This window comes from Alligator sinensis, unplaced genomic scaffold, assembly GCF_000455745.1.
Source record: "Alligator sinensis unplaced genomic scaffold, ASM45574v1 scaffold781_1, whole genome shotgun sequence".
In the NCBI taxonomy this organism is placed as follows: domain Eukaryota; kingdom Metazoa; phylum Chordata; order Crocodylia; family Alligatoridae; genus Alligator; species Alligator sinensis.
In genome coordinates, this window is record NW_005841845.1 from 3,006,504 (window position 1) to 3,031,512 (window position 25,009).

Consider the following 25,009-nt stretch of genomic DNA (forward strand, 5'->3'; position numbering starts at 1 on the left):
TGAGCCTGACTGAAAAGGGCTCAAGTCTTTAGGAAATCTGGTTCTCTCTTATCCGGGTTCTCTTGAGGAGTGGTTTTGGGGGGAGTTACTCTTTTTACTGCTACTTTTTATTTTTATTTTATTTTTTCCCTTGAGTTGCATTTCAGTCAAGGTGTGTGGAAGGTTTTAATGCAACGCATGATGACTCCTGCTGTGGATGGGGACTTCTAACAATGCATTGTCCTAATCTTGCTTAGTGTTTTTAGATGTGGTCAAGGGCTCGCTTTTGTGTCTTGGGGAGGGGGAGGCTGGTACTTTTCATGAAGTGCTTTTTATTTTTCCTTTAAGTATGCTGGCGTTCAGAAATCGACTGTGACTCAGTTAAGTTGAGGGGTATGTGCATGTCTTTTTTTAACATATAATGCTCTGAGAGCAGTCATGATACGTGGGGGGCTTTCATGCCTCTTTTAATGAGGTTCATTTCCTAGTTGCAATCCAAAGTGTTTTGAAGCGTGCAGCCTTGCAGAATAAATTGGCAGTAGAGGTTTTGAAAATCCATGTCAAAGGTGTAGCGCTTGTCTCTGAAGGTATGATGTCGTTTCTTTGTTACAATAAAACAAACCATTCTTTTCTTCCTTAGTCTGAATGTCTGCATCTTTCTAAAAGGATCACTTGGTGCTTTTGGCCTTCAGTCTCTACTGAACCCCAGTCAGTCTAACACTTCAGATCCCAAATCTGAATATGCTCTTGAAAGCATACTGTGGTTTGGTCAGGTCTGCCTGCTTCAGATGGCCTCTTAGTTGCATTCCTATTCAGAAGCAGGGAGAAAACATCACTCTGATAAACCTCTACCAAACTCCTGTGTTGTCACGGACCTGGCTAACACTTGTTCCCATCAGTAATAAAAAAAAACAATTTAGGTGACCCCGAACTGTAGGTGTTTGGTGCTGTATTTTCAAATGCCCCTTGAATACCTTGGTGTGTGGGGGCTTCTGGAGCATGGAAAGGGACATCACTGCCTGCGGTATGTCAGGATTTCTATCTGAGTTGGTCAGAAGATAGCTTGGAAAGTCTCTCCTCAGCCGTTATCATGCAGCTAAGCTGGGAACATTTTCAGAGCTGACATCTAAAGCAGGGCTTCTGTAATTAATTTTGTCCACAGTTCTTATCATTGCCACTAGCAACAGGGTAACTAATTATGAAGCATGTACATTTTTGTTTTTCTTAAGCTCTAGACTGAAATCCACTGAAGACTCAATATTTACTGCAAGGGGATGGGGGAGGGTTTTGGTAAGGTGATCGTATGCAGCACTTCAGAAGCTTGACTCTGAGCTGGAAATGAAGATTAGGGTGGTCTTGGTGTGTTATGTAACAGTACAGTTTAAACTGTAGGCGTATAGGAAGCCAGAGGTAAATATCAATAATCTGTGGCATTTTTTTGTCCGCAGTATGACAACATTCACTTAAAGATCAGGGAGGCTTCATGTTTAAGGGTGTCTCTAAAGCTCCTCAGCAAGTTATGTAATCTAGATGTTGGGCTGGAGTCACTAGTCTCCATGGCGCCACAATTTTAATTCAGTCCACTTCTAACAAAAACTTCATCAGGCATTTTAGTACGCAGTTTTTTTTTCCAGCACAGCAGCCCCTGAACGGTTGTAGCAGTATGGTGTCTGAACAGTACAGGCTGACAATACCTGGTAAATTGTACTGCCTCCAAAGGAAGCCATAACGTTGTGTTGTTTCCAGACCCTGCATGAAGAGGGACCCCATGGATCTCTACATCTTACACTGCACTATTGACATTTTATTAACACTAGATTCCAGTTTAGCACGTCAGCTCAGGATTGCATTTTTGGTGTGTCTACAGGTCAGGTGCCCAGAGAAGGAGGGAGAATACAGTGTATAATGTTGCCCAAAACCTCCAATTCATGCAGTCTTATATCATCATGTCAGAGGCCTTATTGTATGGGTGTCTGCAGTTACCCGCTTGTTCATAATATCCAAATATGTAGCTGATTTTAATAAGCCTAGAGACCTCGAGTCTCTTCCCTTAGGAGTTGCCCATCATAAATATGCTCCTCCCATTGAAGTAAGGGAAGGCTTCATGGTCTTCAGCAGAAGTAACATCAAGAAATAAGCGTCTGTCAACTTGTTTTACCTTTTAAATCCTATTATCTAAACTTCGGAGCGGGGCAGTCTCGTTTTGCATAGCTGATAGTAAATTTAATTTCTGGTTCTAATACAGCCTCTATTAAGGGTGCCTTAAAGTCATTGCATGCAGTTAACGTTTTAACAAGTTTTGTAGCAGAAGACGGCTTCCAATACCTTAAAACTCGTTTCCCCCTTATTCTTGGCATGCTGACGATAAATATAATGGATCACTAGCATAATGTAGCTGTTACATTTGTGTGTGGTTTGTGGCTGTAGAAATAAAATGTTTCAGAAAGTAGAAAAATAACTTCAGTGGTGGCAAAGACTGCAGTCTCCTCTTTGGCTATGGTAATGTGCATATCTTGCTTTCTGACAAAGATTAATGTATAATACTGTGGATGTTAAACTCGTCTCCATTGGTAGTGAGTTACTCTAGTGTAACTAGTTGAATTAATGTGTCCCTTTTTAACACTTACTAGGATTTAACATGAACAAAGTTCTGAGACTTGCACCTGAAAAGACAATGATCCAAACAGCATAGCTGTTCAGGTTTGCAACCAAAAAAACCTTGCTGTAATGCAAGCTTTTAACCTCTGTAGTCAATCCAAGTTCCCCTGTTTATCAGAGTACAAGTTGGAAGAGTAGATCACTAAATCTTGATTACCTGCTCAGTTGGTGCATTATTTTTAGTAACTAGGACTTGGAGCTCTTCCCCTCTCTTTCCTGGTTCACCCCCCTCCCGGATGTGCTGCCCTAACTTATTCTTATCAGTATATAATAGAATGCTTCCTTTCAGAAATCACAATTCTGTCACAGTAAAATGTGTGCGTGTGCATGAAAGTTTTGTGAACGTGGAATAGGTTCTGCCTATTGATATCTTAGCATTTGACAAATTAATTATTTTTAAATAGTTGGTCCCAACTTAGCATTTTCTTCCTTGCTTTTGTGAGTTGACAAAGTCCATGTCATGGCATTATTTAAATGAAATAAGCTCAGTTGGCTTGGAAGTTGTGTGTCCTCACATGATGGGAGAGAGAGAGCAAGCTTTAAAACATTACAGAGGCTTCATATTGAATACTTCACATTAAGTTAAAGGTGGGGGGCTGTAAAAAAAAGTTGACACTTCCCTTTTTAAGTGGCAATAATAATTTAACATTTTTTAAATGTATGCTTCCTGGTTCTTTCATACATATACAGTGACAACTGCAGATTGAATCCTGTTAAAGGGAAAAACTTATGATATGAATTGGTGCACCCTTCCTCCTACAGTTATGCAAAGTAATTTTAGCACTTGGAGCTCAAGGTGGCTTCTCCAGCAGTGGTAGTGTAGTAGAGTGGTCAAATCTTGATTTGTTATATATTCATGCTTGTCCCACCCTTGCAAAGACAGGACTAGGTTATAACAGTCTCCTTTTGTTTATCCTGTATCCGCTCTGATTACAGAAGTAGTCTATTGTTGGATCGGATTCTGCTCTTACACTTATGTAAAATCAGAGGACCTCCATTGGCTTTGGTAGATGTATTTGGTCCTTGTAACTGAGGGCAGATTGCTTATCAAATTTATGCCAGTGTATGTTTAAAATTGAAGAAAATGTAAACTTAAAATGAAGAGTGTTTTCTTCACTGTAGAAAGCAAAACTTACACACGTTGTGGCTTAAAGTTGAAGAACTGAAGGGTCAGTAAAACATTTATATACTTAGCAGATTTTTTTTAAAATAAAAATTGTAGATTTGAACTTTTATCTTGTAAACTACTGGGGGGGAGTGGGGGCAAGCTGTCACACTACTTGTTGTTTCTAGACTTCCTTACCAGATCTGACTTTCACTTAATTGCTGTAATCATGTTTCTTGCTTTTTTTTTTTTCTCCACATTTTCTGGCTGGCTTTTATGTTCCATCTCTGCTTAGTTCTTACTTGTGGTGACCGTAAATGTTAAATAATATCACTCTTCACCTGCCAGTTATGTACCTTAATTCAAACTTGCTTTGCAGGTGAGGAGAACGTAGCCTTCCTACCACAAAGTGAGATTACAGTTTGCTGGAATAGGGAAAGACTGCTTTGAAGGGCTGAAACCTTACATTGCCAAAAAATACTTCCAAGTTATTTATAAATGAGGTGGACAGCAGGGTGCATTTGGAGTGTAAGGAGCTGTACTCTGACCATGGGGCTTGAAAAATGTAAGGCTGCTAAAGGTGGTAGAAACTAAAAGAAATACCCTTATGGGGCAAGACCAACCTTCCAGCTCTCTCTACTAATGATGGGATGCATTTGGTTTGTTTTTGAGTGATTTAATTCTGGAATTTGTCTGGGTGGGCTTTCTTCTTGTATCAAGCACCGGCTAATATGGGCCTAAAATTGAAACTCTGCTGCTGCCTCCTACCCCTCCCACTTGAAAGAAGGCAGCTTCTGTTGAAGTGCCAAGCATTGCTTTCCAAGCACTAGCAGCAGTCAAGGTGATAGGATTCTCATTAGTTTTGTTGTCCAAAGGCAACAAAGATTTTGGGACCAAAGGGTCCTAAATATCAGAAGTGATATTCGTCTTAATTTCACTGCAGCTGCAGTTCATGAGAACTGAGCAGCGGCAGAGATGCTGGATCTTTCTGCCTGTAGACATGTAAAGAAAGCATTTATGTTGGCTTGCGTTTGATTGTCTTTACAACCATAAGAGTTGATAGTTGCTGTATTTGTTTTTATTTTTTACAACAAGCTTAAATTTCTCAGAAATACTTTTTAGAATTGATCTACTACTTCCTCCTAGAAAAGCTTCCTGGATGAGGTGCTGGGTTTTGAGGCTGAGATTATAGACTATGAAGTTAAAATGTAAGGGCGTTTGTACGCACGGTTATACCGCAGCACTTTTAAAAGCACCCAGCGCTGCCACACACATACATTCATATAAATGGTGAAATGTGCATCAGCCCTGAGAATGGCGGTGCCACGCTTTTGAACTAAAATACGTTGAAGGTGTGTTGGTTCAAAAGAGCACCGCCACCGTTTTATGTGCGCTGATATGCATTTCACCACTTATACAACTGCACACGGCTCAGCGCAGTGCATGTCAGCTCTCATGCAGAGCAGACTCCATTAATCGAGTCTGCTCTGACATGCAGGATCTCTGGCACATGGCAGTTCAAAAATGCATGTGTATAAATGCCCTAAGAGCTGGGACTTACTTCTATAACTACTAGGTCATGTATAATCTCTTGCTGACTGCTCAGTTGCTATTCAGTGGGTGAAAAAATTAATCTCAATTTCATAGATGTTTCTTGGGATGGATACCTCCTGTTCTGTCTGTTTAACAGGATTTCAACAATAAATTAATGTTGGTTGAACTTCTGACAAGACATATAATGAATCTGCTTGGCAAATATGCCTTTTCCATTTCCCAACAGGCAAGAACCAGAGCATTCAGCAGTCTAGAAAGCAGGAAGTGCCAGGGCCTCAAGGATGGAGGTTCCAAGGCCCCTTCACCAAGCAGGAGAAGAGGGGTGGTGGTGGTTGGTGACTCCCTTCTGCTGGGGACAGAAACACTAATCTATTGTCTGGTTTAGGGTCCCAGGAGGTGTGCTGTCTGCCTGGAGTCTGTATTCAGGATTTTGCAGAGAGACTGCCGGAGATCATCCTCAGACCACTACCCTTTCCAAAGATACCTCCAGGAATGACACTGGGCAGATCAGAGGAGATGGAGGTTCTTGGCAGCAGAATTAAAAAGCTCAGAACCTGAATGGTGTTCTCAGTCTCCCCAGTAGAAGACAAGGGCCCAGGCACAGATCATCATGTCATGGGACTAAACGTGTGGCTTAACTGTGGGGTTGACCTGCCCACTTTTGGAATCTTTAATAATGGACAGAAATCTTCTTGGGAAGAGGACAACTATCAACAGATGGGATCCATCTAACCAGGACTGGAAAGAGCATCTTTGGGCATTGTTAGGTGAACATAGTAAGGAGGGCTTTTAAACTAGGTTCCACGGGGAATGGTGAACAAAGCCCTGCAGCAACAGAGTAGAAAATTCAGAGAAAAGGACCAGAAGAAGCAGCTCAACCTTAGGGAAATTGCCAGAGCTACAGGATAACAGCAAGTGATTGAAAAGGGAAACAAATAGGTCAGAATGTAAAATTCGTTTTGGGGGGGGTGTATACAAACACAAGAAGTATGGAGAACAAACGATGAGCTGTAAGTCACAGCCTATGAAAAGAACTATGAACTGATTGGTATTTTAGAGACTTGGTGGAACAGCTCTTATGTCTGGCATGTCCTTTCGAAATGATAGCCCTCAATGTTGACAGGGTTGGGAGAAAAAGTGGTAGTGTCACCTTCTGTCAAAAGTGCACACACTTCTTCCCCAATTCAGGAGGCAGAAGATGGCAGAGCAGAACATATAGCGTGAAGATAATAGGTGAAAGATTCAGTACCAATATAATAGTGGGGATTTATTATAGGCCACCAAGTCGGGAAGAAGAGTTAAATGAGGCCTGCTTCAAGTAGGTAACAGAATTATCTAAAAGTTGTGGGAGGGTACTGATGAAAGACTTCAATTTTCCAAGCATCTGCTGGAGAGCAGCACAGCCAAACATGAAATGTTAAGCCAGTTCTGAACTTGTGTGGAGGACAGCTTTTCTGTTCCAGAAGGCTGAGGATGCAACTGGGGGATTCTCTCTCCTGGAACTTGTTCTGACCAATAGGAAAAAATTGGTAGAGGATGTGAAGGTGATGGGGAAACTCGAGGCAGCGATCTTGTTATGAGTGAATTAATGATCCTGAGAGAGTTCTGCTGACCTCAGACCAGAGTCTAGATTTTTGCAAAGGCGGATTTTATCTTACTGGGCGATGACGGGCATGGTGCCCTGGGAAGACAGCTTGAAGGATAAAGGTGCCTAGGAGGGCTGGAGGCTTTTAAAACGCACAGTGTTGGAAGCCCACCAAGAAACTGTGTTCCAACACAGTGAAAGTATAAGAGTGGCAGGAGACCAGTGTGGCTGCACTAGGAGCTTCTAGGATTGTTCAAATGCAACTGGACAGCATTCAGGCAACGGAAAGATGTCCAGGTCACCAAGGAAGCTTACCAGGAAACAGCAAGAACTTGCAGGGACAAGACTAGGAAGGCAAGGGTGAAAAATGAGCTGCATCTGGCAAGGGAGGTTAAGGACAATATGAGAAGGTTCTGCAAATACTTTGTTCAGAAAAGAAAGAACAACAAAGCTGTGGGTCTGTTGTTAAATAGCCAGAGTGAGCTCTTAGCAGAAGATGCAAAGAAACTAGAGCTAATAATCAACAGCCACTTTTCCTCCTTCACAAAGAAGTTTAAGCTACAAAAGTTAAGGATTATTTGGATAAGGAAGGGTACAAGGTGAGGGAAGAGATAACAAAAGAAGCAGAGAGCTTTTGAAGGGACTGAGTGAATTGAAGTCAGCAGGGCCTGATGAGCTTTGCTCCAGGGTACTAAAGGAACTGGCAGAGGAGATCTCAGAGCCCTTGACAGTGACATTTGTGAAGTTGTGGGAGATGGGTGAGATACCAGAAGACTGGGGAAAACCCAGTGTAGTTCCCCTCTTAAACCCTGGGTTACCCTTGCATCAATACCGAAGAACTTAACTGGAGCATATTGTAAGGAAGTCTGTTTACAAGTATCTGGAGGAGGAATGGCGATCACCAGCATGGATTTAGTAAGTTATTGTGCCAAACGCACTTGATCTCCTTTTAACAAAGTAACTACTTGGTGGAGGAAGGAAATGCAGTGCACACAGTGTATCTGGACTTAGCAAGTCTTTTGACAAAGTCCCATATGATCTTCTCATAAGCAATTTAGAGAAATGTGGCGTAGATGAAACTGAGATGAATAGACAACTGGTTCAGTAGTCACAAGCAAATGGATCCAGGAGCCTTCAAGTGGCATCTCACGGGGGGCTGTCCTGGGCCCAGTGCTGTTCAACATACTTATCAGTCATTTGGACAATGCAGATCTAAGAAGGATCACCAACACATTGGAGGACAGGAGCACAATTCAGAAGGATCTCTTCAGATTGGAAAGCTGGGCTGGAGCTAACAGGCTGAAGTTGCAGCAAAGTCACTTTGCATTGGATGTGAGGAAAAACTTCTCACTTAGAAAAGTGAGGCAGTGGAACTGATTGCTTAGGGAAGTTGTGGGATCCATTGTTGGAGTCTTCAAGAAGAGATTGGATAAGCATTGATCAGGGATGATCTAGGAATAGGTATATCTGTGGCTTACTGTGAGAGTTTTCCATGATTTTGAGGTTTGCTGGCTGCCTCTTGGGACCAGGAAGGAATTTTTTTCTCCCTCCTGCTGCTACATGTGATGGGGAGGAAGACGTTAGCCTTCCTCAGAAGCATTGGGGGGTGCCTGTAGTTGAGGCTGAGGACTTAACTGGGGTGTGCCATTGCTTTTGCTGGGACTTGCACCCATAGATTCCTGGCTAGAAGGTCTTTCCCCTCCTTTCCCATGGAAGATCAGGGTGTTGTCTTTTGGGTGCGTCAGGGCTGACTGTAGTTTTACTAATAGGTTTGACAATGAATTTGTATAAGATGGTTTGGATAGGGAAGATCCTGCCTCTGGCAGGAGGTTCCTCCCAGCCCTACTCTTCTATGATGCTGTGACTTCTTCTTTTTTCTGTTGTTTTTTTTTTTTCCAAAGGAAAAAAAAAACTGCTGTAACATAAGATGTAGTATTCTTACCCTCTTAGCTTTTGTGTAACTGAGATGATCTTGAATTTGTAAATGTTACTGAAGCCTCAAATTTGAGATCTCATTCTTATTGTGTAAAATATAAAAGGATGGCAGGGGCTGTGAAACTAATACCTTTCATACCTCCATGAAGTGAAGTTTAAAAACCTGTTAGTCGGACAAAAATAAAAGCAATTAAAAGGGGCACAGAATGGAAAAACAGCTCAGGTGAACTAGATGCATGCAACTACCGAGTAGTCTTTGGAACCATGTAGCTAGTAACTTGGCTGGGCAGAATCATTCCTGGCAGTGGGCAGACTGTCACTGAGGACAATAGGAGTCTTGCCTACATTGAGAGTTATCACTGTACCCACTGTTATGTGTATACTTGTGTGACATTTGCTTTTATTTTCCTCTGTTCAGTCAACTTGTTCTGCAGATCATTTCTCCACTTGTAAAAGATACAGCTGATAAACCGTTATTGCTAGGACCTACCAAAATCGCGATTTTTGTGGACTTCACAAAATTTGGCATTGCTTGTGAAATCTGGGGTGGGGGGGACTTAGTGGGAAGAAAGTGTTCTTAGGGACCACTGGGGCCCCTCGGCCAGTCAGATGCAAGGGCCTGCCACGCTCCGCCCACTAAATGGCTTCCAGCCCTATATTATGCCTGCAAAATTGACTGGCAGCCGCCCCGAATTCGGTAGGTCCCTAATTATTGCCATTAATGCATATTCATTGGCAAAGCTAGGTATTTGTTTTAAAAGGGTATTCCTACAGCCATGTTCCTGATGTCATCTTGTGTTAATCATTCAGCGAGTCGTTCTTTCTAGGCCTTTGTTTCAGTAGGGTTCTTGGATGCCGTCACCTTGGACCTTCATCGGTGTTTCTATGCTTCACAGTTCGAGGTTGGATTCATCTGATGCCAGAAAAGTGTTTTTTGCTGTCAGTCAGAGCAGGCTGTGAAACTCGGCCCCGTTTAAGAAAAGGTGCATTTAAAGTAGCTTTTGGGAGCTCCTTCTCCTGGTTTATAAATATATAAGCTATAGAGTTTAGACTTGACTGGAGAACCAGATTTTATTGTCTGTCTGAGAAATCACTGTCAATCTGCTATTGCCTTGGGAGGCATTAACTAGTCTGCTTTTCATCTTCCATTTAAGCATTTGTAATAAGCATCTTGTCATAATTTTGGGTGCCAAATTGAGACTTGCACATAGTTATGTAGCAGAGAACTGTATTCTTTCCTCTTCCCTGTAACATACTGCATCTTAATGGAACGTTGTTGAATGGGGGAGGTTTGGTTTATGGGGGACAATGTCACTTATCTATAACTTGTTACATTGGTAGGTTTACTATTGGTGTACTTCACTGGTATGTCCAGAAAGCAGGGGGAAGTGTTACGGTGTTTTAAGTCTACAATAAATAATTAATATATGTACTCATGGAGATCAGGTAAGGTCCCAAGTGACTGTAAAGGGGCAAATATAGTGCTTTTCTTTTGAGGCAGGGAAGAAGGAGAATCCAGGGAACTACAGACCAATTGGCCTGACCCCAGCTTGTGGAAAGATCATGGAGTGGGTCCTCAAGGAACCTGTTGCAAAGCATCCAGAGAAGAACAAATGAACAGCCAGCTTGGGTTCACCAAGAGCAAATCAAGCCTGAACAATCCGACTTCCTTCTATGATAAGGCAGCAGGTTCTGTGGAGGGGGAAGAGCACTAGGTGTGATATACTTTGGCTTTGTCATGGCTTTTGACACCATCTCCCATGACATTCTCCTCGAGCTAAGGGAATGCAAACTAGACTAAAGTACTGTAAGGTGAATATGTAACTGGTTGGATCATTGTATTCAACAGAGAGAGACATGAAGCCACTCTCAGCCCTCAGCTGAGAGGAGGTATTAAGTGGGGTTCCCCAGGGGTTTGGTCTGGATCCGTTATTGTTTATTACCTTTACTAATTGTTCGAATGATGCGATCCAGTGCATGCTTAGCAAATTTGCAGGTGACTTCCAGTTGGGTGTAGTTAGATCTGCTGGAGAACAGGACTAAGATCCAGAATGACCTAGATAGATTGGAGAAATGGTCTGCAATCAATCTGATGAGAGTCAACAAAGTTCATCACGGGGGCACAGAAGGGAATTGGTGAGTATTTATTCACCAAGGCGCCCCCGGGGGTTACAAGAAATAATGGCCACAAGCTAGCAGAGAGCAGATTTAGACTGGACATTAGGAAGAACTTCTTCACAGTTAGAGTGGCCAAGGTCTGGAACGGGCTCCCAAGGGAGGTGGTGCTCTCCCCTACCCTGGGGGTCTTCAAGAGGAAGTTAGATAGGTATCTAGCTGGGGTCATCTAAACCCAGCAATCTCTCCTGCCTATGCAGGGGGTCGGACTCGATGATCTATTGAGGTCCCTTCTGACCCTAACATCTATGAATCTATGAAAGGACAAGCCCAAAGTCCTACACTTGGGATGGAATCACTGCATGCACAAATGCAGGTTGGAGGATGACTAGCTAAGTTGCAATACTGTAGAAAAGGACCTGGGGGTTACAGTAGACCATAAGCTGAATATGAGCAAGGAGTGTGCTCTTGTTGCATTTTTTGCAATTGGCATACTAGGTTGTATTAACAAGAGTATCACTTGCAAATCAAAGGAAGTAATTTTCTCTCCAGCACTGCTGAGTCCTCTCCTGGAGTATTGTGTCCCATTTTGGGCCCCCACACGTCAAATGGGATGTAGGCAGTTTGGAAAGAGTCCAGTGCAAAGCAGTAAAAATGATTAGGGGCCTGGAAGGCAAAGCTTGTGAGGAAAGACTGGAAGATTTAAGTTTATTTACTTTAGAGAAGGGAAGATGGGGGCAGGGTGGGGTGAGAAGGGATTTGATAAGTCTTCAAACACCTGAAGGGCAATTGCAGAGAAGATGGAGATGGGCTTTTCTCTGGCTGTATGGGACAGGACTAGGAGCAATGGCCTCATGCTTCAGCAGGGGAAATCTTGGTTGGAGATATAGGAGCAACTTTCTGACTATGAGGTAGTCAAATATTGGAACAGGCTACCTAGAGACATTTCAAGAACAGGTTAGACAAACAGTTCGGATGGTTTAGTCAGTGCTGGTCCTGCTTGGATCAGGGGTTGGACTAGGTGACCTTGTGAAGTCCCTTCCAAGCCCTACTCTTCTGTGATCCTAATAAAGCTAAAATATGGTCTGGAGACTTCAGCCTTGGGGAAAAATGCATATATTATTAAAAGCCTCTGCCTGTCTCCTTTGAACAATTAGTGTTGCTAGTTCCACCTCTGCTAGCAGCCCAAGAGATGTTGTCCAGTGCTGGGGAGTGGCAGAATGCCATGAGGGTCCAGAGCTAGTGCCCCACTTGTCCTGCCCTAGTTACCCTACTGACAATTAGTGCTGTTAAGTATCTGCCCTGATTAAGCTCCTGCTCCTGAACACTCACTAGGCTGCCATTCTGGACCCCAGCATATAGGTCCCATCAGCTTTTAAACATCTGTTATGAATACAGTCTAGCCACTGCCTTAGGTTTTGGCAGACTGCAAACACACTCGAGGTGGAGATCCTATCTGTCACCCTTTCTTGAAAGCTAAGAGCTGTTAGTCTTGGGTAGGCCTGTGACTAGTATCAGCCCACCCACATTCCCCATGGTTTAGTAAACCCCTTATCCTACCTTTGTTTTGTCCCAAGAAGTTCCTCTTTGAGCTAACCATCAGTATCTTTTCCCTTGGCTGTTCCAGACCTGGGAAATATGTCAAACAGACCTGATAGTAGAAAGCAGAGTTTTTGTATCAGTCATTTAATGATGAAGCAATTTAATGAAACTGATGCGAATTCCAAGTTGTACCTGAGTAGATTCCCCAAAATATTACAGCTTCCATGTCTTATTTTCTTGGTACCCACCAATCTGGAACTATCTAGTGATCCAGACTGCATTGTTGGCAACTGACATCCAGAAATTGCCAGTTTGTGGCTTCAGGTTTTTTCGGCATCTGCATGCTATGATCTCTGTCTGCTCCCTGCAGGAGACTAGAGCTTGGATCAGTAAGTTCTCTTCAATAGGACAAGGTGTAGAGCCTTACAGTGGAGGAATGAGAAGCAAGAATGCCTGTGAAATGAGTCATTTGCTGTTACAGGCTGCAGTGAATTAGTATGTTGGGGAACATCAAGTTTGAGTTTGGAGAGTTGTCCTAAGCAGGGAAGCAGTAATACTGGAAGAAGTGGACTCTGACAGTAATCCTTCAATCTAGAGAAGGCTAGCTTGCATTTGTTGAGTGGGAAGGGTGGTGGTCAGGAGCTAGCGAGGTAACTCCATGTGCAATTCCATGTAAGGAGCACTTTTGTGGCAATAGAGATATATGACCTTTGAATGGTAGACTGAAAAGTCTTCCATGAAATGGAGGCTAAGTTTCAAAAAGCTTTGTTTTAGCCACCCTCAGTTTCAAAAGAGGTTTGTAGTAAACCCCTTGGTTCTTGTTTTGTTTCTGACCAGATTTCTATAGGTTAGAGCTCCCTTCCACAGAGTTTGGACCTGGTGTGTAAATAGCGATATGGTTAGTCCTTTCCCCAGAACTTCCAGTCTGGATTTTTTCCCTGGTACAATTGCGTTGGCTGACAATAGCTTCTCACAGTGAAACCATGGTTCTTTATTCTCAAAATTGCTTTCAGCTTCTCATATGCACAAATATATAAATTAGGAAATATGAATTCTCTATTTTGAATAGAAGTCAAGACCTCCTCGTATGCATGAGGCACAAGGACTTGTGAAGCTTTAGTTTTTGGATCTAACGAGGGATGTAAGAAGTGCAGTCCATCTGGCCATGTTGGCACAGTATATCTGGAACTGTATTTTGCAAAGTTAATCAATGCCAAGGGAATTTACTTTTAAATCTTTAGCATCTTGTGTCCACCATTCTGGAGCAAACCTGCTTCTTGGTGTCTAATAGTACAAAATGTGTTAAGAGCTGCTTTGTTAACATTTACAGTTAAGTTTTATGAAACTATCAAATCTTTCTGGAAGAAGTCAGTTGGGGAGGAATGAAGATTTAGCAGCTGACAAACTTGAAGGCCACATACTTGTCAGTTCACTTCTGGGGAAAAGTAGTAATCATTGTGACACCTAAATTATACCCTAACATGGTACATTTAACTTTACTTAAATGTTCCAGAAATCTGTGGATGTGAATACCCTGCTCTTTTTTCCTTTCAAATCAGCTCCTTGCTACTGAAAGACTAACAAACATAACAGGTTGATAAAGTATTTATAAGTATGCCTTCTGATTGAATTATGTGCCCCTATCCTCACTCTCTAGCTTTATAATCTTATAGATGGAAGCAACTATTAAATAACCAAGGAAGAGAGATCACTGTGCTAGCTCTGCTAGGATTATTGGAATTAACAGCAGATATGCACATAATCTTTTTTTAAATTGACCTCTGAGGCATGGAATCAGAATAGTTTGTACATGTACACTGCCTTGTACTGTTAAGTGGAACTTCTCTGATAGCACCAATGGTGGGGACCTGCACTTCTGAAAAAGAAAGACTGGAATATTCCTGTGTGAAGTTTCAGGTGTTTATGGTGTTCCACTGCAAAGTAATCACAATGTCTTGGATCAGACGGTGGTAATAACACATCGCCTCACTGCCCTCCCAACTGGTCCTAAATGGAGGTAGACATTTCAGCCGTATTCCTTGCTGGCAGCCCTGAGGGTTCTCATTCCAGGGACCATCTTGGGAGCAGGCGAGCTTAGGCACTTCTGTTTTTAATTAATTAAAAAGGTGTATTTCTACCTTGTTTTCTGCTTGAATTCAGACAAACACGGCTAACTACCCCTCTTTGCAGATTGGGCATAGCCAATAATCGGTTTGACTTTGGTGAGGCAGTGTGGCTGAGAAGACAGTGAACCTTTTCTGTCTCTGTTAAGCACCTTACTTGCTTTGCCAACAAATATATGAATAAAAGGCTATCTAGCTTTACAGGTGAGAAATGTTTTTATAATCTCTTTTGCTGTGGAAGGTATGTAGATACCATAGCAATGGGTATGGTAAGAGCACATGCATAAAACCCCCCACACCAGCTTCCTGAAGCAATGGAGGTTGTTTTTACATGACGCAAGGGCAAATAAAAGGGAGTGGAAGACTGGTATCTTTAGTGGGCACGTAAAAGTCTGTGGCAAAGTATCTGACTGGATGGGATGTATATAATCAAGCTGGTAAAGAGGAAAAAAAAATCAAGCAAAATGGGCTGTCATGGGGCGGGAAATGCCAGTTCCTCAGAATTACTTGACAAGTATTGTATTTGTAAAGTTTTCCATTTCAGTGAACTCCACAAATACAGGCCAGGCTATGGTGGAAACCTGCCTGGTTTCTTGCAAGCATTCCTGGCATTTCTGAAATAAAATATCACGGAGTTTCTGTTGTGTGTCAGTGTGAGTTGACTGTTGCTCCAGATTAATTTTACTTTTTTTATTAAAAAAAATTCTGAAAAATTGTATTGCAGAGTGGAAAGTCCTGGCCAGTCCTGTTGCACACCTACAGCTCTCCTCATTGCCTAGGTTTTGTGAGTTTGTATTAGCTTTTTTATGAGGTAGCAACCTGCTTCCTAGTGAAGTCTTCTATGTGTTCATAGGGTTTTCCTTGAGGTTAGGCTTGGGATTAGGATTGAGGATTTGACAAGGATTTGTGAAATAGAGGTACAGCTACTGACAGAAAATCCTGTGTCGGTAGCACTGCATGAACCCCAGTTAGCAGGTGCACGTAAAACTTCTTGGTTACAAGTTTAAAAAAATCACTTAATAGAATTATAACTAATTTGTGATGAACAACATTTCCTCTTTTCCCTTTTCTGCTTTTTCCATGTGCAATACAAAAGTCTTTCAGTTCCAGCTTGAATAGGTGATAAAAATGACCCTAGCTACATCTTACGAGGAAAACGGCTATTTGCACCAGAGCTCCTCAACATAAACTTCTTTTTCCTGTTTTGAGTAGATTGGTCAACAGGAACAAATAAACTACTAAGGAAAGTTGAAAGAATCTAATTAAACTATAGTGCAACCTCATTATAAACCTGGGTTACAACAATCCCAGCAGCAGGATCATTTCTTTTTTTTTCATTATGATGATGCAGCCGATCCCTTTTATAGCAAACACTTTTTAATGATGTTTTCTCCTGTTCCCATGGAGGTTTGTTATGACTAGAGATTGTACTTGCATATAAAGTGCAAAGGGCATGGAATGTATGTGGAGTGAAATTTCACTATTTTTTTACTTTTAATAATAATTTTATGATTTTTAAGCAGATGTTTATAGTCCTAACTATGGAGTAGCTTGGTGCTTCTGTAAATGCCACCTTAAAAAAAAAATAAAAATAAAAAAATAGAGCAGTATGATTTCCACCTTTCCTTTCCCATTTTGATTAACCAGCTTTCTTGAAGCTGGTATCCAGTTTGGGTTTCATTAGTTCATTGTAATCCAATTGCCCCAAAATGTGTAGTGTGAGGGCAGAGGTGGGGGGTCTAACTACCCTTTTCTAGAACTCCCAACTAACTTGATGAACATCCTGTATGACACAGAATTGACCTAATCATACTGGTTAGGAGCCAGGGTTCTGCATAATAGCACAGCAAGAGGTAATCGGGTAATCTTACATTTATCAAGGTCTTTTATGTGCTTTCCAGTGCATAATTTATCCCTAGGAAAATACCAAAAGAAAATGAATTAAGCTATGCGGACCTTCTTAGTCTTACTGGCATCTGTTTTAAAACTGTAAATTAAAGTTTAATTAACTGGTAGGCTTTTATCTTGTATGCAGATACTGCCTCCAGAAAAGAAGCTGACTGATGAACTAGATGCCATTTGGTGACTTAGCGTAACAAGAATCGAGGCATTTTTGCTTTTTTGTGTGGAAGTTATCGTGTTGACTTGGACCTTAATTGCTCCTGAATCAGTACAGCTAAAAAAAGAAACTGACGGTTGCACACTTTCTAGATTTACACGATTCTTCCATTAAAAAGGGGCAGAAAAAATACTTCTAGTAAAAAGGTGAAGTAAGTCAATATCCACTGTAACTAGTGGTACACTTCTTTGCAGTTACATCAAAGGTTATTTTGGTATTCATTTGTCTAGCGAGAAGTGGAGGAAATTCTAGGAATGTTTGGCTGACTTACCTAGCCCTTTGTGCTTTTTCTTTTATAGTATTTAAATTTTGGAAGCTTGCAGCATCTAGTCTCCCTGTGCACTCAAGAAAAAGGCTTCAGAACAATCCCTTTGCTGAAGTCTAATCAATATGCTTTGGTTGGAAGCAGAAATTCGGTTTCACTTCTGCAGAGCAGTTGGGTTAAAACTACCTGCTGGAAACAGCAGAGCTACATTCTGTGCCCTGACGTCAGCAACGTACGATCCCAACGCTGTCCTGCCATTGGCCAAAGTGCTGCTTTCGTTAAAAGATTAGCTTTTTCCAGCTGACTCTCATTTGGGATTGGGGTTTAGCTCAGAAATCAGGTTGCTGGTGGGGCTGGGGAGAAGTTAGAGCTGCAGATGAGAGAGCTCGGGAAAAGCAGTGTAGTGGGGGAGGGTTAACATACTGCCCATGCATGAAAGAACTGATCTGTAATTTGGTGATGCATGCCAGGCAGGCACTGAAGTCCGGATTGGATTGGATCTGATCTGATCTGATCCCTGCATGGATACAAGCAGAGAGAGGTCTTGTTTTGTTACTGGGGTTTTTTGTGTGTGTTTGTGGAAAAGAGCTGCTAGTTGAAGGTCTTCTGTGGAAGTTGGATTTGTGTTTTCTCTTTAATATTCTTATGGAAACAAAGTCTCCTTTCTCATTTAAGAGCGAGAGATGAGGAGTATATATCGGAGTGGGGGTGGGCAGGTGCCTTGATCTGGATTTTCATTGCCATTGTTGTGAAAGGAGACTAGCTCTCCCAGTACTCCAAGCAAGGTACATGAAGGCAGTTTTAATTCCTACTCAGTAATACTTGTATAGTATTTTGTAGTGTTGTGCAAGCAAACTGCAGTAGTTAGCCATAGGGCCACATTCGGTCATAGCTCAAGCAAGTCACTTGAGACCACTGGTGTTGCGTGCTCCATGCACAAAAGCTGATGTTGGCTCACAAGATTCCCAGCTGAGCTAGCAAAAAGACTCCGGATGCTGCAGCTTTAACATTCAGGCCCACAGAATGAATGCTGCTATCTGAATCGGGTGTTTGGTCAGCCACCCCCATGATGCAGTCACCTGGGTCAAGGTTCAGGTTTAGTTTAGATCGGCTGAATCCAGGCACTTGCTGGTTTGTCTGGGAACAGTGAAGTTACTGTATGCCGGCTGGTCAGCATGAAATGGCATTGGAAACTGCAGTTGGTGCACTTTTTTTGTGGGAGGTGTGGTTCAGAGGTGAACAGAAAATGGCTCTAAGTAGCACCTCTCCCAATGTCAAACCATCCTGAAGTGGAACTAGACATCAAAAATCTTGTCAACTGTCACAGTTGCACTCCTGCCTGTGCATTAGGATTGACCATTGGCAAGGCTGTAGCTCTTCACATACCCCTCCTAGCAAGCAGTTTATTAAACTGTTTTTGGCAAATGTGCTAGCTGTTGTACCACACTAGACTGAGAATAGTACTTGTTTCTAAATGTTTTAGAGTTGGTCTCATGAAAAGCTTAAATTCATTTTAGGCTTAAGATTGCATAGCCCTGGGAAGGGCTTTGAGATGCATTAACAACGGTATTTTAGACTTCTATTAGTTAGTTGAGCCCCAAATGGCAGCAAATGATGATGCATCAGCTTAGCTGTTACTGTGCAGGCAGCCTAGTATGATTATATACACCTTCATTAAACTAATACGGTGCAGTATGTAGGAATTCAAACTGACAATAGGGAAAGTTGCCCTCACTGCCTATTTGAGAATGCAAGTAAAAGATCTCTGCATTGAATGCACTACAAGGATTTTTCACTTGGTTACACTTGCCCTGTCCTGTACTCGGTTAGTTGGTTAAAAACAAACTAATCTCTGTCTGAAACCAGTTCTGTTCTTTACTGTCTGTGCATTGATACCCCTTTGGTTCTCAGCTTGGAGAGCTGATGGTTTGGTTAGGGCTAAACTGGTCTTGAACTAGCCTTCCTCCCCTCCGGCTCGCTTGTTTGGCAGTTTCCAAGACCAAGTTGAACAGACACTTGGCTGAGATGGTTTAGTTAGGGCTGATGCTGACTTGAGTGAGGGGCTGGACAAATTACGAGACATGCCCTCATGAGGCCCCTTCCAGCACTGCTTTCCTCGGACCACCATCCTAAACATTGTGCTGTGGGTGGAGGATGGGCACCACGCTCCAATTTTTCCCTTTGCTCTCACCATCCAGAAAGGCTGGCCTGGCATAGGAAGGAGGGCATGCCTGCATTTTTTGAAAAGCTGTAGCAAGGATCACCGCGCACACAAAAAGTGCAGCTTCTACAGCAGCCCCCGTACTCTTTCCAAGCTGTGTCCTTAGAGCCACAGTCTAGCCCTTCATACATTGTTTGGCTATGTGGTGAGCAACTCATTTTTCCAGATTATCATGATTTAGCTTGAGTTCTTAGAGCAAGAGTTTGCGCTTCAGTGATCTTTCCCCCACATTTATTCCATTTAGAGAGGAGCTCAGCTTGCTTGTCATATGTTGGGATGGTATAAAGGACTTCCTCTTTAAATTATGAAACCCATTCATTTTGAGAGAGAGAGAATGCATCCGAGTTCAAGGGGTCTGCCCCCCCATTAGTCACTGGCAGGTTTTATAACTTTTCCTTTGCTAACACACACACATCATAAGGCAAAGCCAAAAATGCAGTTTAACTAAATACCTTGACTCTGTATTAACCTCTAAGGTTCTGGTAACGTGGGGTAAAACAATCTGTTCTTCTTTTTCAGCTCTTCCTCCAAAACCTCCAAAACCAATGACTCCAGTCAACACAAATGGGATAAAGGACAATTCCAGTTTCTCTTTGCAGGATGCTGAATGGTACTGGGGGGACATCTCAAGGTAAAGAGCATTCATATTTGGAGTAGAATGAGCTTTTTGAGCTCTGCTCCCCTCTTCAATCTGTTCATGTTCTAACAGCATTTCAGAGCAGGAACTCATTCAGGCCCAGATTCAGCAAAGCATCTTATTGTGCTGAAGTACTTTACTGAATTGAGAGCAATGTTTTGCATTAATTTGCTCAATTATCATTAGTTGGAGAACAGTAGCTCACAGTCTTGATGCTGGAAAGCTAAGTTCTTAAGTCATGCCACAGAATTAAAGTTGCTTTTAATGTAGCTGTTGTGGGCATGAAGAAAAGCTATCCAGAATATATTGGCTGAAATAATATTCTCGGATCTAGTACTTTTCTTTAAGAAGATGTTTTTAATACTAAATAACTGGCAATCGATTTGTTTTCATATTATTGAATAGAAATATTGTCTGCAAAGTTGTTATGGTGCATAAGCTTTTAACCTGGGGGCGTCAAACATAGCCCACAAGCCAGGTCCAGTCTGTGGAGTCAGTGTCTCTAGCCTGGTGAGCTACTGGTGGTCACTGGGTGGTGTGGCAAGGGGCTGAGGAGCGTGACCTGCTGCAGAATCTGGGGCCTTTCAGCCCAGGTGGACATGGCCATTAGTGGCAGGAGAGTGAGCAAGGGCTGACCTAGCTGTGGTTGCACATTAGCCACTTTGCCCATCACTGTGGCAGCCCCAGCTCCTCAGCCAGTGGGCCCCACAGCCCTGTACCAGAGCTGTCGCTGCTGTGTGCTCCGTGCTGGAGCCAGAGCTGCTACCCCAGCATGAAACACGTGTTGGCAGCTCCAGCTCCTGCATGGGTTGTACAGTGGGAGGAGGAGCTGCCACCACTGCATGCACCAATTGAGTACTGGAGCTGCTGCTACCACCAGTCACCCCTTGCCCTGGGCTGGATCCAGCGCTCTAGGAGCCCCATGGTGTAGATCCGGCCTGGGGCAGTAGCAGAGTTTGACATCCCTGCTTTAGACTGTCAGGACTGCAGCACCTACTGGATTAGTCTAAACCTTTTCCCTAAGCCAGCCACCTGTAACCTACTTGGCAATTTCCTTTGTGCTTGAGAAAAGAAGTGGGCTATGAAACAGGCTCAGAATGTGAAAGATCAATTATTTGGCAGACTAAGCTGGGAAGTGACTACCTTTCTACTGTCGAGTTAATTCCTTGGCTATAGTCGTACAAAAGCGCTGGGATGTGGAATTGGTGGAGGGAAACAAAGGTGGGCCTAGGTTCTGAGCAGAAAGGTTGAACTCTATTGTGCATAATATTCAGCCTTCTTTCCTTTCACATGATGGCAAGTGTTTGGCAGTAACTTTGTTATCCCCACTAACTGCTTGGAGCCCTAACAAAGGGAAATAATCTTCCAATCCAACTTGTACTACCATTTCTCAAATAATCGCATTCTAAGCTGATATGAATAGGGAATGCCACAACTGAGGCATTTAGTGAATAATGCTAAACCTTCATTGCAAAATCCTGTGGTCTCACTTCACTCACACTGGTTCTGCATAGGTTTTGCTCCACTGATGTTACTAGAGCCATTGATCTGGCTGTAAATATCAGGATGAGACCCAGTGCATATATAGGCTATGCCTGTTGGCCTTCTGGGCCCACTGCTAGGGTCTCCTGTGTAGAGGAATTGAGATCCTTAGTCAAGACCTTCTAGTGTGAGCTTTGTCCTCAGCCCAGTGCACTGTTCTAGAGAATGTATGGCAACCTTTCCAGCTAATTTTGGCCGTTAGAGATGAATACAAACTTTTATGGCTCAGGATTATGGGAAAGAATACTTCTGTATTGAGTGCCATCGATATCTGATGATTGGAATTGCTCTTCTCAATGGACAGTCTTTTAGGGTAGACAACTGCAAACAAAGGATGCTTGAAAGCAAAAAAAAAAAATTCCAGTAGCAACATCTGCACTAAAATATTTATGATCCCATTCACATTTTTTAAATGAATTCCATTTCCTGCCTTTATGCATGCTGTTGGGGGTACGTGCTTCCAGTCTAATATTTCTAAGGTGCTTCTAAGATTCCTATGTCAAAGGTACAATAAATAGGAAAATATGGCACGTAAAGCAGGTATCCTGAAAGTTTAACTAATGCTTTAAAACTCGTTTTTTTTTTTGTTTTTAAAATGTTGTTTTTGGAGCTGTTACCAATTCCATAAAAGCCTCTCTTACTTAATTAAGAGTCTGTGACCCAATTATCCCCTTGCTTGGGAGTATTGTAAGTAGGGAGTAATTCAGCTGAAGCTAGTGGAGTTACAGTGGTCAACACTGCTGTAAATGAGAGCAAAGCTATGCTGTGTCAGCAATGAATAGCCTGAAATTCACAGCTGTGTGATAGTCTGGTCATCTGGAGTGACAATGCCAATGCCAGTTTCTTACCATGTGGGATCTGACTTCACAAAGGGCACCTATTTCCAGTGTGGATTTAAAAGTGAGCCAATACAGTGAAAGGTTGTAAACTTGGGTGAGTTGTGAGGCCCAGATGCTTCTGTTGCTTAAACATAACTTCCTTTCTAAACAGCAGTTGAGTGCAGTTGCTGTTTTTTGCTGAAACCGTACAAGTTCAAACCTGCTTAATATTTCTATTTGGCCTTTACGGTCACCTTATCTCCTATAGAGATCCTGTGCTTGAAAGGGGTGTCTTAAAAAAGCAAACATTCAGTCCTTAAATTGCATAATATTTTGAAGGCAAAATAGGAAACCTAACACCTTACACACCCTGGCTTTGACCCCAGTCTGAATGTCTGTCTGAAAGTGAATCAAACTTCTACCACTTTTAATTTTACCCTTCTGTCAACCTTTCATTTCTCCAGAGAAGAAGTAAATGACAAATTACGAGACATGCCAGATGGAACATTCTTGGTGCGAGATGCATCGACCAAGATGCAGGGAGACTACACTCTGACATTGCGGTAAGTGTTGGGGCTTTCATAGGGATTTCAGGTGCCATGCTAGGATGTTTATATTAAACATTTACGGGAAGCTATTTCACAAGGAGTCTTAGTAACACTTTCTTGTAAATTCAGGATTAAGCCTTTGAAACAAGCAAACAGATGACCAACTGCCATGTGTCTTTCCAGTGTTTAGGTGGACATTACTATATGAACTAGCTCTCTAGTTGTAAGCGTGGTGAAAAGGAGTTCTGTAATGTGTTGAAAGTCCTAGTAGGAGGGAATGGAGTCTGATCTCACTCTAGAGTATAATTCTATAGAATCCTTGACTGTGTTTACCAAAGGTGGAATTTGCCATATCTTAGCTCTGTGGGGTAAATGTTTGCCTTTCCTTGGAAATATTAAAATCCCCTAGAGCAGGGATCAGCAACCTTTAGGAAAAGTGGGCGGACATAATACCACTCACTCCGTAACTTCCAAACAAGTTCGGGCTTTTTATATGGCTCCCTCGTTGGCCCTCGAGCGTCCATTCTTCCGGAGAATTTCTAGTTAAGCTACATCTTAAATTCACTAAATGGGTCCCAGAATGTACATGGCAAGTGACTTTTTTTACTTCGTTTGAACATCAGGAAATACTGAAGTTTGTGGAGCCTGTAACTTATTCTTTATATACTACTGAATATTAGGTACTTTTCCTTGAAGTGAAAGTAAAAGATTGACTAGTTTTTCAGGTTCTTATCTTAGAATTGCTCTGTCGTCTCCATGAAGAATGTTGGTATGAGTGGCCACAGTCTGTTGGGAGGAGATAACGTGCACAACAAAGCATCTAAGCTAGTATTTTGCCTTCCAGGAAGGGTGGCAACAACAAATTGATCAAGATTTATCATCGGGATGGAAAATATGGTTTTTCTGATCCACTAACATTTAATTCTGTCGTGGAGCTGATAAACCACTACCGCCATGAGTCTCTTGCTCAGTACAATCCAAAGCTTGATGTGAAGTTGATGTATCCGGTATCCCGGTACCAACAGGTGAGGTTTCCAGATAGAGGCAAACAACTGATAGCTGATACATGTGCTGTTCATTGGTTTTCCTGGTCATAAAACTTTGACTTCTTTGTTTAGAGCCAGGGCTTTTTAAGCTGATTTTTTTTTTTTTTTTTTTTTCCCCCCCCACCCCCCCCTTCCCTACCCCTATTCCCTCCATGCTATGCAAGCATCTGAGCAAGACTCTTCGCAGTGTTAGAGCAGGTTTCCAAAAGGTCTCCGTGTCTCTCTCTAATCAAAAAAAAAAAAAAAAGCTTTGATCTCTTTTCCTGCCTGCATTTTTCCTTATTGTCCCCCTTTTTCTAAGGGGCCACTAGACAGCTCAAGACCTTAAGTATTCATTTTGGTTTAATTAATATTATTTGGTGCTGTTCTCAGAGTTCCATATTCCTGAGTACGTGCCTTTTTAACGATGGATTTTTTTAATTTATTTTTTTGCTTTGCCAGATCTGGCCATCTCTGCCCTGTACTCTTAGAAGCTTAATGTAAAAATAGTTGCAAACTGAATCGCGGAAATAGGAGTATTTACTAGGCAGACAAGCAAGTAATGCTTGAAGAAATAACTTTAACTAAAGACTTGCTTGCTTGCTTCTTCTCTGGCATGTGTAGGATCAGTTGGTAAAAGAAGATAATATAGATGCGGTTGGTAAAAAGCTTCAAGAATACCACTCCCAGTATCAGGAGAAGAGTAAAGAATATGACAGACTCTATGAAGAATACACCAGAACATCACAGGTTGGTTCCTAGACTGTCTGGTCATTACAGCAGCTGTCTGACAAACATAACTTTTATCCCTAGGAAGACAGAAAAACAGGTTACTAAAAGAAAATGATTGGCAAAGCCACATGTAGTAAACAACCTGAGGAAATAAAGACAAAGCCTAACCAAAAATACTTTTGGTTTTTTGTTTTGTAGTGGGGCAGGTCAGTTTCCGAGTTATCAATTACATTTCCTTTATTGACCAAATGTTTTATTCTCTGAGCTTTTGTACTATGGCATAGCACAGTGGCAGTGGGGGGAGAGTATCAGCCAGTAATCACACTGTCGTAGGCAGTGCCTGGCCTGTGCGTTCCTTCAGCAGCTGGCCAAGGGTGTCTCTAGGCACCGTATGCCCCAGTGCCTTTTATATAAGAATCAAGGGCTATGTCTAGACTAGAAAGTTACTGTACTTGACAGCAGCATGCTCAAACACGCCTTGCTGCTTAGCATGAGCGGCCTGCTGA

At 42.3% G+C, this 25,009-nt stretch overlaps 1 protein-coding gene across 1 annotated transcript in view; it reads left to right on the plus strand.

Moving 5' to 3' along the window:
• The window catches only part of LOC102380057 (phosphatidylinositol 3-kinase regulatory subunit gamma), a 93,092-nt gene that overhangs the window by 53,289 nt on the left and 14,794 nt on the right, over positions 1 to 25,009 (plus strand). The window contains exons 3-6 of the mRNA XM_025206538.1: positions 19,721 to 19,832; positions 22,663 to 22,761; positions 23,591 to 23,771; positions 24,396 to 24,521. Coding sequence (XP_025062323.1) covers positions 19,747 to 19,832; positions 22,663 to 22,761; positions 23,591 to 23,771; positions 24,396 to 24,521 — 492 coding nt within the window. The 5' untranslated portion in view covers positions 19,721 to 19,746. The remainder of the gene's footprint in view (positions 1 to 19,720; positions 19,833 to 22,662; positions 22,762 to 23,590; positions 23,772 to 24,395; positions 24,522 to 25,009) is intronic.